General features: G+C 54.2%; 4 protein-coding genes across 4 annotated transcripts; 2 read left to right on the plus strand and 2 right to left on the minus strand.

The window, feature by feature from the left end:
- Positions 1 to 818: 818 nt before the first annotated feature.
- On the plus strand, positions 819 to 4,649 carry VTN49DRAFT_1401 (uncharacterized protein; the record flags this gene model as incomplete). The annotated part of the gene is made up of 1 exon (XM_069409012.1): positions 819 to 4,649. The coding sequence occupies one exon, from the start codon at positions 819 to 821 to the stop codon at positions 4,647 to 4,649; it is 3,831 nt and encodes a 1,276-aa protein (XP_069270440.1).
- A 487-nt stretch (positions 4,650 to 5,136) lies between these two features.
- Positions 5,137 to 7,671, plus strand: VTN49DRAFT_1402 (uncharacterized protein; the record flags this gene model as incomplete). The annotated part of the gene is made up of 7 exons (XM_069409013.1): positions 5,137 to 5,382; positions 5,454 to 5,566; positions 5,621 to 6,463; positions 6,513 to 6,599; positions 6,647 to 6,939; positions 6,994 to 7,426; positions 7,485 to 7,671. The coding sequence occupies 7 exons, from the start codon at positions 5,137 to 5,139 to the stop codon at positions 7,669 to 7,671; spliced, it is 2,202 nt and encodes a 733-aa protein (XP_069270441.1).
- Positions 7,672 to 8,752: 1,081 nt separating this feature from the next.
- On the minus strand, positions 8,753 to 9,022 carry VTN49DRAFT_1403 (uncharacterized protein; the record flags this gene model as incomplete). Its single annotated transcript, XM_069409014.1, has 2 exons — positions 8,753 to 8,785; positions 8,843 to 9,022. 2 exons carry the CDS (start codon positions 9,020 to 9,022, stop codon positions 8,753 to 8,755), a joined length of 213 nt encoding a protein of 70 aa, XP_069270442.1.
- Positions 9,023 to 10,186: 1,164 nt separating this feature from the next.
- Positions 10,187 to 12,287, minus strand: VTN49DRAFT_1404 (uncharacterized protein; the record flags this gene model as incomplete). Its single annotated transcript, XM_069409015.1, has 2 exons — positions 10,187 to 10,851; positions 10,904 to 12,287. The coding sequence occupies 2 exons, from the start codon at positions 12,285 to 12,287 to the stop codon at positions 10,187 to 10,189; spliced, it is 2,049 nt and encodes a 682-aa protein (XP_069270443.1).
- Between the last annotated feature and the right edge of the window lie 429 nt (positions 12,288 to 12,716).

A 12,716-nucleotide genomic window follows, 5' to 3' on the forward strand; every position in this document is an offset into this window, starting at 1 on the left:
GGTCTTGCACCATAAGCAACGTGTTTCCGGTGTGTTGCGGAAATTCAAGCCCTGATTCAAGCCCTTTTAACCCTGCCGCGTGGTCCAAGTCCATTCCATATTTCCCTTTGGGGAAGCTTGCTTAGTTTTGATCAGATAACAGCATGCTGCCTGATTGGCGAACTCCTTTGAGACCGGCCACGGTTCTGGACCCCCGTTGCCCGCCTTGTGACCTTGGGTGTGCTAAAAAAGCTTGCAGAGGTTCGCAACTGCCGACAGAAATGGCCAAATGGGGCATTCATGAATCATGACCTTCCAAGCTGCTGGACAACGGCTGTTCGCAGAATGGCCGCTCATGCCTTTCAAAGGCCCCTAAACTTGAATATCTCCGAGATTCAGCCAGTTCTTAGCTATACGCTAAGGCGAAGATCGAAAGCCAAGACCTTATCAAGGGGACATTCGATGTGTTTCCACATCAGGAATTTTTCGGAGCCTTTTTTTTTTTTTGTTCAATCCGCGCTTGTCGCAACATGTGAACAAACATGTCAATCTATTTTCTAAGGGTTAGTGTGTACAACGGCATTTCTCTCCCTCGCTTCTTTTTCTCTTCTCCTCCTTCCGCACTTTGTGAGACCTGCGGCCCCAAACCGGCGACACAACAGTCCGACCAGGCCAGCACAAACAGAAGCATTTCAACCCTCCCAATTGATTCCCAGTCGTCTCAGTTATCGGAGAATAAAGATATTTTTTTTTGCATTGCCCCCACATAGCTCCGCGTTTCGGCCCCGTGCTTTTCGCTGCCCAAAGCCATCTCCTGCTGCGTAGCCAGAACACCAACCATGCCAATCATTGATACCTCCAAAGACCTCGCCGCGCTCTTTCGACAGCAGGTACAGGCCTCGCCCGACGCTGTGGCGCTCGAGGATGACTCATCGACATACAGCTATGCGGAGCTGGACAACAAAGTCGAGGCGCTGTCCCAGCATCTGCGAACGCTCGGCGTGGGCCGCGACAGTCTGGTGGGTGTGCTCCTGCCGCGCAGTGCTGACTACGTGATTGCCTGTTTGGCCGCGCTGCGGGCCGGTGGCGCCTTCCTGATTCTCGAGCTGGCATACCCGCAGAACCTGCTGTCGGACGTGGTGGACGACGCTAAGCCAGTCGTCGTGATTACGCGCCGAGCAGAAGCCGGCAAGATCAAGGGCTCCGTGCCGCTGGTGCTGGTGGATGAGCCGCTGCCCCAGGCCGTCAACGGGCATGCGCGTGATCTGCCTCCGTTGCCAGCCGATGATGATCTGGACCGCCTCGCCTTTGTGTCGTATTCCTCCGGTACAACGGGCAAGCCCAAAGGTATTGCCAATCCGCATCGCGCCGCGGTGCTTTCGTACAATCTGCGATTCGCCGTGCAAGATGTGCGGCCTGGAGATCGCGTCGCCTGTAACGTGTTCTTCATATGGGAGATTCTGCGACCGCTGATCCGCGGCGCAACTGTCGTGGCCGTGCCCGACGATGTGAGCTACGATCCCGCCGCTCTGGTCGATCTCCTTGCGGCCAAGCGTATCACAGAGACTCTCATGACCCCAACGCTCTTCGCGACTGTTCTTGCCCGTCATCCGCACATCGGCGAGCGACTGCCGGATCTGCGCGTGCTATGGCTCAATGGGGAGGTGGTCACGACGGACCTCGCTCGTCGAGGTTTGAAAGCTCTGCCCAATACTCGCCTGTTGAACTGCTACAGTGCTTGTGAAACGCACGAAATTGCCTGTGGAGACATCCGAGAGATGCTGAACGAGGAGTCTCAGTATTGCCCCGTGGGCCCCGCCTTGGATCCGAAGCACACGTATATCCTCGACGAGAATGGCCAGCCGGTAGAGCAAGGCACCAGTGGAGAGCTCTGCATTGGTGGTCCGCAGTTGGCCCGAGGATACCTGAATCGGCCCGACATGACCGCCAAAGCGTTCACGCCCGACCCCTTTGATTCAACCCCGGGCGCCCGTATGTACCGGACGGGAGACGCCGCCCGACTTCTTCCGTCGGGACTCTTGGAGATCACGGGTCGCATCGGGATGATGATCAAACTTCGCGGGTATTCAGTGGTGCCAGGGAAGGTGGAAAATGAGATCGTCAAACATTTGGCAGTCAGACGCTGCGCTGTAGTTGCCCATGGCGATGGGTTGGAGCGACAGTTAGTTGCCTATATTGTTCGCGATAAGGATGATGAAAGCGGAACTCGCCCTGCCGTAGACATCAATGAGTCTGGCCACAGCCCGGCGGCTCGTCGCGTGCTGTCGCCGTACCTAGCTCACTATATGATTCCTGCCCTCTGGGTTGAGATCGACGAGCTGCCCACAAACGCAGTTTCTGGGAAAGTCGACCTCAAGCGGCTTCCGCCGCCGCGCACCCCGAGCCCAGTCAATGGTAATGGGCAAAGGAACAAGGACCCCATTACCCTCGATGCGATCGCCACGATATGGGCTGCATCTCTAAAGACGGCAAAGGAGCTCATTCGACCCGAAGACGACTTCTTCGACCTGGGCGGGCACTCATTGTCCCTGGCAGATGTCTCTTCGAGACTCTCACGAGCCTTTGGCTTCCGAATCCCGATCACTCGCTTGGCTGAGAACACGACGCTGGCCGGCCACCTGCAGACCGTCCGTGCGATACGGGACGGTCACACCGCTGCGGTGCAGGCTGACTTACCCGCGGTCCTGCGCGCAGACTCCACCCTGGAGGACGATATCCAACCGTCGAAGAATCAGGAGATCCGTTCCATCAAGGACGCAGATACGGTGCTGCTGACTGGCGTCACGGGCTATCTCGGTGCGTTTCTGCTGAGCGACCTGTTGGAGCACACTTCAGCACATGTAATTTGCCTCGTGCGCTTCAACGAGCCTGTCGAAGAGGACCAGGCTGGAGGCGTTGCGCGCATCCGCCGGAATCTGCTAGACATGGGATTGTGGCGCGACTCGATGATGGAGCGCATCGAGGTGCTGCCTGGAAATCTTTCACTATCGCGTTTTGGGTTGTCCGCGGAAGCGTACGATGATCTTGCCGCGCGTGTGCAGGTCATTGTCCATGCCGCTGCCACGGTGAATCTCGTGTACCCATATGCGGCGTTGCGGGGCGCCAATGTTGGCGGAACAAGGGAAATTCTACGGCTGGCGTCCAAGAGCGGCGCTACCGTACAGTACGTGTCCACTAACGGCGTCCTACCACCGTCTGGAGAAAAGGGCTGGTCGGAAGATGCTGTGTTGAATGTTGACGATGTGCCCACGAAATTGCTGGATGGCTACGCGCAAACCAAATGGGTGGCCGAGCAATTGATGCTAGAAGCCAGCCATCGAGGAATACCCGTCAAAGTGTATCGCATTGGCACCGTCAGTGGCCACAGCCAGAGTGGCGCTGCGAATGCCTGGGACCTGCTTTCCGCACTGATCGTGGAATCCATCCGACTGGGCTATGCACCGGATGTGGAAGGCTGGCGGGCCGAGATGACGCCGGTGGACTACATCAGCCGGGCCATCATTCACCTGTCTAGCCAGACGCAGCGGGAGCAGACCGTCTTCCACCTTGGCGATCCGGACCCGATTGACTTTCGATCGGTCTTTGAGAGCCTCGCGGAGCTTGGCTATCCCACGAAACCTCTTGGCTGGGATGAGTGGGTGGCCCTATGGACGCAGAAACGGGGCTCAGTCAAGGGTGGTGATGGCGCTTTCACCGTTGACATCCTCCGGAGCGGCATGCCAACTGTTGAGTTCCTCCGGGACATCGTGGTGCTCGATGACACTGCGACCAAGCCCTACTGTTCGAGCTTAGCACGGCCCAAGGTCAACCGTGCATTGCTCGAGATTTATACGCGACACTGGTTCGCGAGAGGCTGGCTTCCGCGTCCGCCACGACGTAGCAACACTCTTCCTGTTGAGATCACCCCGAAGGGTCCTCTCAGTGGCCGCGTGGCCGTGGTCACCGGTGCGTCATCCGGCATTGGAGCTGCCGTCGCGACTGCCCTTGCAAAGGAAGGCTGCCATGTAGCGCTGGCCGCTCGGCGGCTGGATGCGCTGGAGGCCCTCAAGCGCAAGATTTCTGGCAGCGGTAAGATTCTCATCCGCCAAACAGACGTCACGAACAGGGCGCAAGTGGAAGCACTCTTTGCTGCAGTCGATGCAGAGCTAGGGCCTGTGGACATTCTCGTCTCATGTGCTGGCGTGATGTACTACACAATGATGGCGAACGTGCAGTTCGACGAGTGGGAGCGAACCGTGGACGTGAACTGCAAGGGGCTTCTTCACTGCCTTGCCTCGACGGTGCCCGGGATGCTGCGTCGCGGGCGCGGTCACATCGTGGCCATTTCGTCCGACGCCGGCCGGAAGGTGTTCCCAGGGCTGGGCGTGTACTCGGCGAGTAAGTTCTTTGTCGAGGCGACGCTGCAGTCGTTGCGTCTTGAGACGGCGGGCAGCGGATTGCGCGTAACCAGTGTGCAGCCAGGCAACACGGCCACGGAACTGTTGGGCATGTCCACTGATGCCGAAGCGATCAAGAAGTACGGCACACCGTCTGGAGCGAAGATCCTCGATCCCGAAGATGTGGCCAATTCAATTGTGTATGCATTGCGGCAGCCAGAGCACGTCGCCGTGAACGAGGTACTGATCGAGCCGAGGGATGAACCGATTTAAATAGATAGAGTAACCTACTACTATATGTATAGATGGCTGATGATATTACGATTTACGACTGTAGATAGCCATGTTCATGAGACTTTGTTTCGGCGGGATTCAACTTGAACAACTAGGTACATAATTCACATTTTGTAGGCGTGCTCCGCTCAGTCGAGTTCATTAACTTTTGTTTCATCTGATGGATGATCGCAGGATCTCGAACTGCAGCGGATCCCGCCCTACATGACTAAGCGTAGCTATCGTGTCGATTTGATTGGCCAATGGCACCTCCACTTCCCGAAATTGATCGACCAGTCCATTCACCTCTGAACACGACTCGTTTATTAAGGCCAGCTGAGCTGATAGACGGGCTGGAAGAAAAATGGAATACTAATCCCGTATCAAAACTCGGGCCCGGCCGAACCAGAATGACTGTTTCTTTGCTGCGTAACCCGCGCATAGATAATCTAGATGATGATCATCAGTCGCGCTGTGCAACGGCGCCATGAGTAATAAGCACAGCCGAGGGGAACTACCGTCCAGCTCGAATTCGCCGAATGCGCCGAATGTCCCTCTAAGCGGCGGCAGCGGCGGCAACGGCAACGATGGCGATGCGATTGCAGGGAATACCAATAGCAGTCACGGTGTGGCAACGTCGATTGCAGATTTGTTATCGTCTGCGGAAGAGCCGGAGCAGTCTGCCCATTCGGAACGGCCCGCTAAGAGGCCGCGACACTTTATTGCGACGGTGGTGAGTCAAATCATGGGCGGGCCGTTACGCAGTCGAGGAAGGCGTCAACGATTGACGAGAATGCGGCATAGGCGTGTGAGAATTGTCGATTGAAGAAGACGCGATGTGATGAGTCGAGGCCGCGCTGCGGCTTGTGCAAGTCGCTGGGGTTGGAGTGCGTGTACAGTGAGCGGAGGACATCAAGGTTGGGAATTAACCTTTTCTCAATGTCGAACAATCGCCCTGACCAGCGATGCAGGAGAGATCAGTCCCTTGGTTTGATCATCAGTACGCTGCATCGGATCGAGACCAAGCTCGAGTACCTGCCGCAGAGCATCGCGAACGACCTGCGGCCGCTTACCGCGCAATTGACACAGGTAGCCGAAGCGAGTCGTAGTCCTGAGGCAACAGTCGTTCGAGCCTCGTCGTCGCATGCCCCTCCTTCGCAGTATACCAGCCCAGCGGAGACGCGTGCTTCCGAACCTGTCAATAGCATTTGGGAATCCGCAGGCGGCAACTCGCGAGGGCAGAAGGAGATCTCGTTCAGCCAGCATGCCGTTCCTCTATGGCCTGGGGCCCGCGCGCATCTGCCGGAGCGTCTGCTGGCTGCGTACGATCAGCTGGGGAAGAACTATGTCATCGACCTGGAGACGGCGCGTCCGCCGCTGCCCATGTGGCTTCGCCCGTACCCCATGCAACTGGCCGAAGGGGTGGACTGGCTTGAAGCTCTGCCGTTTGCCGTAGTCAAAGGGCTTGCGGAAGCATTCTTTTCCCTCTTCAACACTTTTTCACCCTTTCTCGACCGCAAGTTTTTCTTTGCGTTTACGCTAGGCAGCGTGATTGAGAATGGATTTGCGTATACCATAGAGTCCTGCTTGGTACTGAACGTGATGGCGCTGGGATGCCTCGCGATTCGAGCGTATCAGGAGGGCGATTTCCCGTTGCCTGGTAGCTTTGGCGATTCGTTTGAGACGCCGCCCTGGATAGAGGTGACGGAGGAAGACCCTCCGGGCTTACGATTCTTTAATGAAGCGAGGAAGAGGATTGGCTTCCTGATCTGCCAGAATGACCTGCAGTGCTGCCAGTATTATCTGCTGTCTGCGTAAGTTCCTCCTTGGAGATCCAGACTTTTTTTTTGCTAAACAAGACAGAATGTATTATGCGTATATCATTCGTCCCATGGACTCATGGGCAATGCTCAACCGCGCGGCGGCCTGCTGCTTGTCCATGCTCACAAAGTACGCTTTGCTCTCGGCTTTCCACGCCTCTATGCTAACAGAAACAGCCGGGACGTCAACTTTGACGAGTGGGAAGGTGACATGAAATCCCGCGCCTTCTGGAACACCGTCATGCACGAGACGATCCTCGTACAGGAGCTGGACCTGCCATCTAGCGGACTCGCCCGATTCGAGGACTATGTTCCGATTCCGAAGTTCATCGAGTTTAGCCCAGCGGGACTGCCGTCGAACATTACACCCATGTCGGATCCGAACGAAGCGTACTTTCAGTATCATTTCCTCGCGCAGGTTGCGCATCGGATTATCCTCACGCGGATCCGGCACAGCCTTTACGTTTTCTGTACTGTCCCTTTACCAAGCCGCATCCGGGTTACTGTACGACTAACGCGAGCAGCCGAATCCGAAGCCGTCCCCCGCCCCGCCGTGAGCGCGGAACTACACCACCAGATTGAGCAATGGCGTCTCAACCTGCCCGCGCCAATCCAGTTCTCCAATCCAGACAACGATACGAGCCCTTCGCCAGTGAGCCCGCGCACACGGCCTACCCCACGAGATCCCTCCCCATCCGCCATGGAGCCCGCCACCGCGCCCTCCCCGGCCGTTGCGGTTGCGGACAGCCTCCTACGCGCACGGTTCCGCATCGCCAAATTCCACATGGGCCGGCCGTACATCTACAAAGCCCTCACCTTACCACCCCACCGGCTCACGGACGACGATCTCGAGCAGGTCCGCAGCGGTCTCCGCTACGCAATGGACTGGCCCGTCATCCAAGGCGTGTTTCGACGCATGAAGAGCTGTATCCCGATTAAATTCGCGTTTTGTTCACAGTAAGCCCCTTCCCTTTCCTATCCAAAATTAGCGCTGCATGCTGACTTTATGGGAAAGGTTTTTCGGCCAGATTTTGATATTCTATTGCATTGCACATTCACCAGATCCACGCCTCCGCGCGACCCTACCGGCGGACTGGAAACGGTGGTATGGCGAGATGATGGCGTTTATCGAACATTGCGCGGCGTTTAGTCCGGCGGTGGCGAGAGATTTGGAGCTTTTGAGGCTGTTGCCGGTGCCTTGAACATGATGCGTCCATCTCTCACCGGCTTCCTTCACTTACAGTTCATCCTTCCCATGCATGATCGTGCTCCGCAAGGCTGCTGTGAAACAGCCACATGCTACCGACCTTTGGTCCTACTCGTAGGAAGGTTCTTAAAATTTTGATGGTCTTCGTGTCCGGTATCTGCTCTCGGAATTGTTCGTCTCGCTTGAATTACCTTGGGTCAATGGCCTGAAACTTGACGACGTTGACGTACCTACCTAGTTACATTCGGGAACTACACCCATTTTGGAGATCCGCCAATCCATGCAAATTAGTTGTGATATGACTATGGAAGATACTACCTTCTACTAGAGGTTTACACACATTCTAAAAATCCTGTCTTTTGTGCCTCACTTCGGGCTCTCAGTTTTTATGCGACAAGTGATTGCTGTAGAGTTGCACTGTTCGCGAATACAGTAAATATCGGTTAAGTACGTAAGTACTGAGACGAGGATCGGCCGCGTCTGACTTGTGCTTTGCTTGTTGTGTCGCGAGTTTGGTCAGTTGAAGAGGGACCTTTTTCTTGCGCATCTTCATCAGGGGCAAATGGCATCTCGTTTTCTCCTTCATGGTTGTCAATGAGTGTGGCAATGTTCGGAGTTCCATCAAATCCTGAACCAAAGAAAGAACTTGGAGCAGACTGTGGTAGTGCTTGACCGTCACTCTAACCTCTAGACACCAAAGACCGAAGGCGAATTTGAAGTCGCTCACGTTCCCATGTTCAAATCTGTGCAGTACCTCTTCAGATTCGTCCGTTGGCAGGCTGGGAAGAGATGGTTGTGGAGGTGGCGGCATGGATTTTGTTCCTGAGCTTGTGGTTTCATCCTCTTTTTCTTCTTGCTCTTCTTCACCTCCTTCTTCGCCTATCGCCATGGCGATCGATTCTACTTTGGCGGTGGTAGGCCCAGATTCCTCCGACATTGAATCGTCCACGCTCTCAAGCCATGAAAACAAAGTCCCAATCATTTCTGGTTCAGCGATGATATCAAGGGCAGGAAAAATAATGTATATTGGGTGTCTTCGTAGGATCATCCACAACACATTGCTTATGGTTTCTCCCCTATGGATAAGATAAAAAAAGAAGGATGCCCACCTGCTCATTTGTCATGTCAGTCTCCTCATTGGCCGGTCCATCGTCGGAATCATTCACATCATCTCGCGGTGTGTATCCCGGGACACCATCAAGGAACCCGCGATCCTGGTTTTCAACGGCACGCACAATCCGGTTTTGTGAAGAAGTGGAGAGATTCCGGACGTTGCGAGGTACATAGGGTACCCCTCGATACTGCGATAGATGATGATGCAGGAGAAGTTGCGTTGGTCGTGGCATGGTTTGGTCTGCAACAATAGTGACATGAAATCGATGACCCAAACAGAGAAATTCGACTTGGTGACGGGCAATTTGTTAATCCGGTGATTGAAGACGAAGGGCAACTGTCTCAAGGGGGCGCTTCGAGAGTTGATGTTCCTGCATGAAGAAGGCAAACAGGACTGAATTTTGGGCCTGCTAGAGGCAGTGGAGTTGGGCTATGTGGTTAACCTTTCAGGCGGTTGAAGACAACAAACCCCTGAACTCTATTAAAGAAGGAAGATTTACTGACATTCAAAGACTCGCAGCCTCAGGAAACACACAGCATGGTCCCCTGCCCGCAAGTGGGATGGGGCCAGAAAGGCGTCCTACAACACCTCTAATTCCTCCAATCGCACCGAGTCAGAACAGCAGAGCGTCGGCCGCTAGTGATAACCTGATTCTAGATGCAGCTCAGGACTTGTTCATGTCCAGAAGTCCAAGTTCAGTACCCAGCCATGCCGACGAGCCGGTGCAGACTCCAGAATATGATCATATAATATCTGTAAGGTATTTCAATAAATGAGTTCTTCAGTCCGTTTCCGGATTCACCTCGGTCAAATTCTCGGGACTGCTGACCGCAGACGACAATAACTGCGGATGTCGGTCATGGTTAGTCCTGTATTTATTGACTTTTGTAGTAACGCTGGCCAGAATGCTAAGGGAGGGAAATGAACACACAAAGTTGAACAAACATGTGGATGTTACTTTTTTCTTGGCCGTCAGCACGGGGGTGCTTGGCTGGCAAGAACAATGACTTCCTCATACTGTTCTCTCCAATTGAGGGAACGAAGAGCTCAAGTTAGAGAGGCCTTTGTCGTCGACGCCCACGCTCTGCCGCATATCATCAGTGAGCCATGGTTAGGGCTGGAGGTGATCCCAGGATCCACTCTTCATATATGCTTGCGCGATGATGATGACGGAACAAGAGTTGAGAAAACGCTTCGAGGATCTCTCTTGCTACATAAGGTCAAATTCAACGCCTATAATAACACCAATATGGAAAGCTAACATGACCCAACACCTAACTAACAATTGGAACCATGCGCATGACCATAACAACATCGTCAAATCTAAACAAAAAAAAAAAGGTAGATCGGGTATCAAACTCGACTCTATGCCATTAATACACCCATCGAAATCAGATTAGATGGCAAACAAAACGATCAGCGAGACCAGCGCCATCGCCGCAAGCGGAGGACCATTGCTCCTCCCGTCGTTGAGATAATAGGCTGCCCCGAGATAACTGCATGTGATATCCCCCGTAGGATCACGCCAGCCGTAGGATGCATTCATCCACTTGCCCTCAGGGCACGCAAACCCTAACGCGGCAGGGCATGTACGGACGAGATCGCTGCAGAGGTCGTGGCAGGGAAGGATCTCCTTATAGGGTCCGGGTCGGATCTCCTTGTCAATCATCGGGTTGCGGGATGCGTTGGTGGCCGGATTCTTCCTTAGAGGGTCGTCCTCAGGGAGGGACGTGCCGTTGGCGAATTTTTGCCCAGCGTTGCGCGGTTGGAGAAAGGGGAGGTCACTGGAGAAGTCGTAGCAACGAGGGATGGTCACCGCGCACAGCCACTGCTTGTATGCGAGGGCGCAGTCGTCGCACGTCACGGCGAGGGAGTACATAGATGTGGAAGAGGTGTTGCAAGGAATGAGGGAGAGGGTTTTGTTGAAGTTGGCGTAGAGGTTTTTGGCGTAGTTGTCATAGAGGTTGCGAAGATCATCTGGGGGCATATTGGGACGCGACGGTACGGCGTATGCAACCTCAGAACAAAAGTCGAGGTCGTATAGAAGTTCACAGTTATCATCTACTCATTCGTCAGCTCACATTCAAAGTGAAAAACGAAGAAGAAGACATACCAGACTTGGTGGTAAAGTTCATAGCGCGCCAGACCGTGCCGCCTCCTCCGACGACGCCATTCCCTGATTTCGTCCCATTTCCATCCAATCCCAGGATCCCGTAATACGTTGAGCTCCGGTTGAGAAATGTGACATAAAACTGCTGCTTGGGCTTATTGCCCAGTCCCCGGTTGGTCATACTGGCCTTGATGGCATCGTTGCCCTTCCGCACCTGCGCGTGCTTGCTTAGCGCGCAATATGACCGCTCCATGCCCGCAATCTCCGTGTTGTTGATGTTGTGCGCAAAAATGGTATACGGAGGATCAATGCTCATCCACTCCTTGTAATTCTCCGAGTTGGGCTCCGACTGAGTGGTGTTGTCCGTCACCAACAGAGCCGAATGAATATCTGAGTCGATAAAGAATAGATTCGGTCTTGCGTCAACCACTTGGAAAAAGTAGTCGTCAATTGACGCAGAAATCCGATAATTGTAAACGCCATCATAGGCACTCGAGTTAGGTGCCGATACGCCAATGTACACGTCTCCATCGGCGGACACCTCCGCACTCATATAACCAGCCTCTGCCGTGTACACACTTTGCTTTGCGTCGTCAGCATCCGGCCCGGGGTTTTTTTCGGACGTCGAGATGTACACTCGCAACGGTGGGGGAGCTGGATTTGCGTTCCCTTTGGCGTCGGGCTTCTCGCACGTGTTCAACGAAATATACACCGGGACCGTGGAACGTTCAACCAAATCATCCGCCCTCTTCTTCAGCTCTCCACGAGAACGGCCTTCACTCTCGATTGTATCATTGTCGTGCACGAATTTTGGCAAACCGGGCGTCGGTGGTGCATGGTCTCCCTGGACCTCGCTCTTCGGAAACACCCACCATTGTGTCTCCCCCAGTTTGATGTTACTTTCCTCGAAATTATTATTGCTTATCGACGTCAGATCGGACGACTGTCTTCGAGCGATGGCCTGGGCATCATCGTCCTGAAGTTCCTCGAACGCATTCTCGCCGATCAATAGCGGCAAATGGCTCGTCTCGTCGATCGGGACAGCCACTTCACCTGCATATACAAACCCCCCAAACCGGGCAGTCAGAAAGACATAATAAACCCCAGCGACGAAGAGCGTGGCCGCGAGAGAAGCGACGAAGCGGGATTGCAGCGGTGTCAGCTTAACCGTTGGTAGTCGCATCCTCACAGAACCGGAGCTCGAGGCCCGATTTGGACGGAACGCGAGTGCTGAAGATTCTGAAGAGCCAGGATCATGATCTCTGCTCAGCTGAAAGGATTTGAGGCACTCATTCAGCCCTGAGCGTTTTCTCCCCCTGCACGCTGGAGGATTGGCCAGTTTGTCATGGTTCCTGCATTCTGAGCTGAAGGATGGACTGCGCCACATGATTCGTCAGTCTCGGTCACGTGAAAACGGTTATGCAGCTATGTGTGGCTCAAGGATGTGGCTTTTGCATCGTGATTATGTAATAGGCAGACGGAGTAGTTAGTTATCACGTGACCGTCACATGTCCCGGATACGCCCTCTGATTGGTTGTTCTCCCAATGTTTCGCCGACGTTCAACCAACCTCACCGTGCTTGATTCGCGATCGTTACACCCAACTCTGCCCTGAAACTGAATGATCTGGAGACATCGCAAGCTCTGACGGCGTCCAATCGTCCGCCATTAAAGAATAGCTCTGTTGGTTTGATCAAAACGTTGAGGACTTGAGCTGAGTTGAATTATGGTTAAGCGGGTTAAAGTTTCTTGGTTCGAAAATCAGTGCGCTGTGATTGGTCACCGATCTGGTGTTGTCCTGCATAGGGGTTAATAAT

This window comes from Thermomyces lanuginosus (genome assembly GCF_041956635.1).
Source record: "Thermomyces lanuginosus strain ATCC 200065 unplaced genomic scaffold VTN49scaffold_22, whole genome shotgun sequence".
NCBI lineage: Eukaryota > Fungi > Ascomycota > Eurotiomycetes > Eurotiales > Trichocomaceae > Thermomyces > Thermomyces lanuginosus.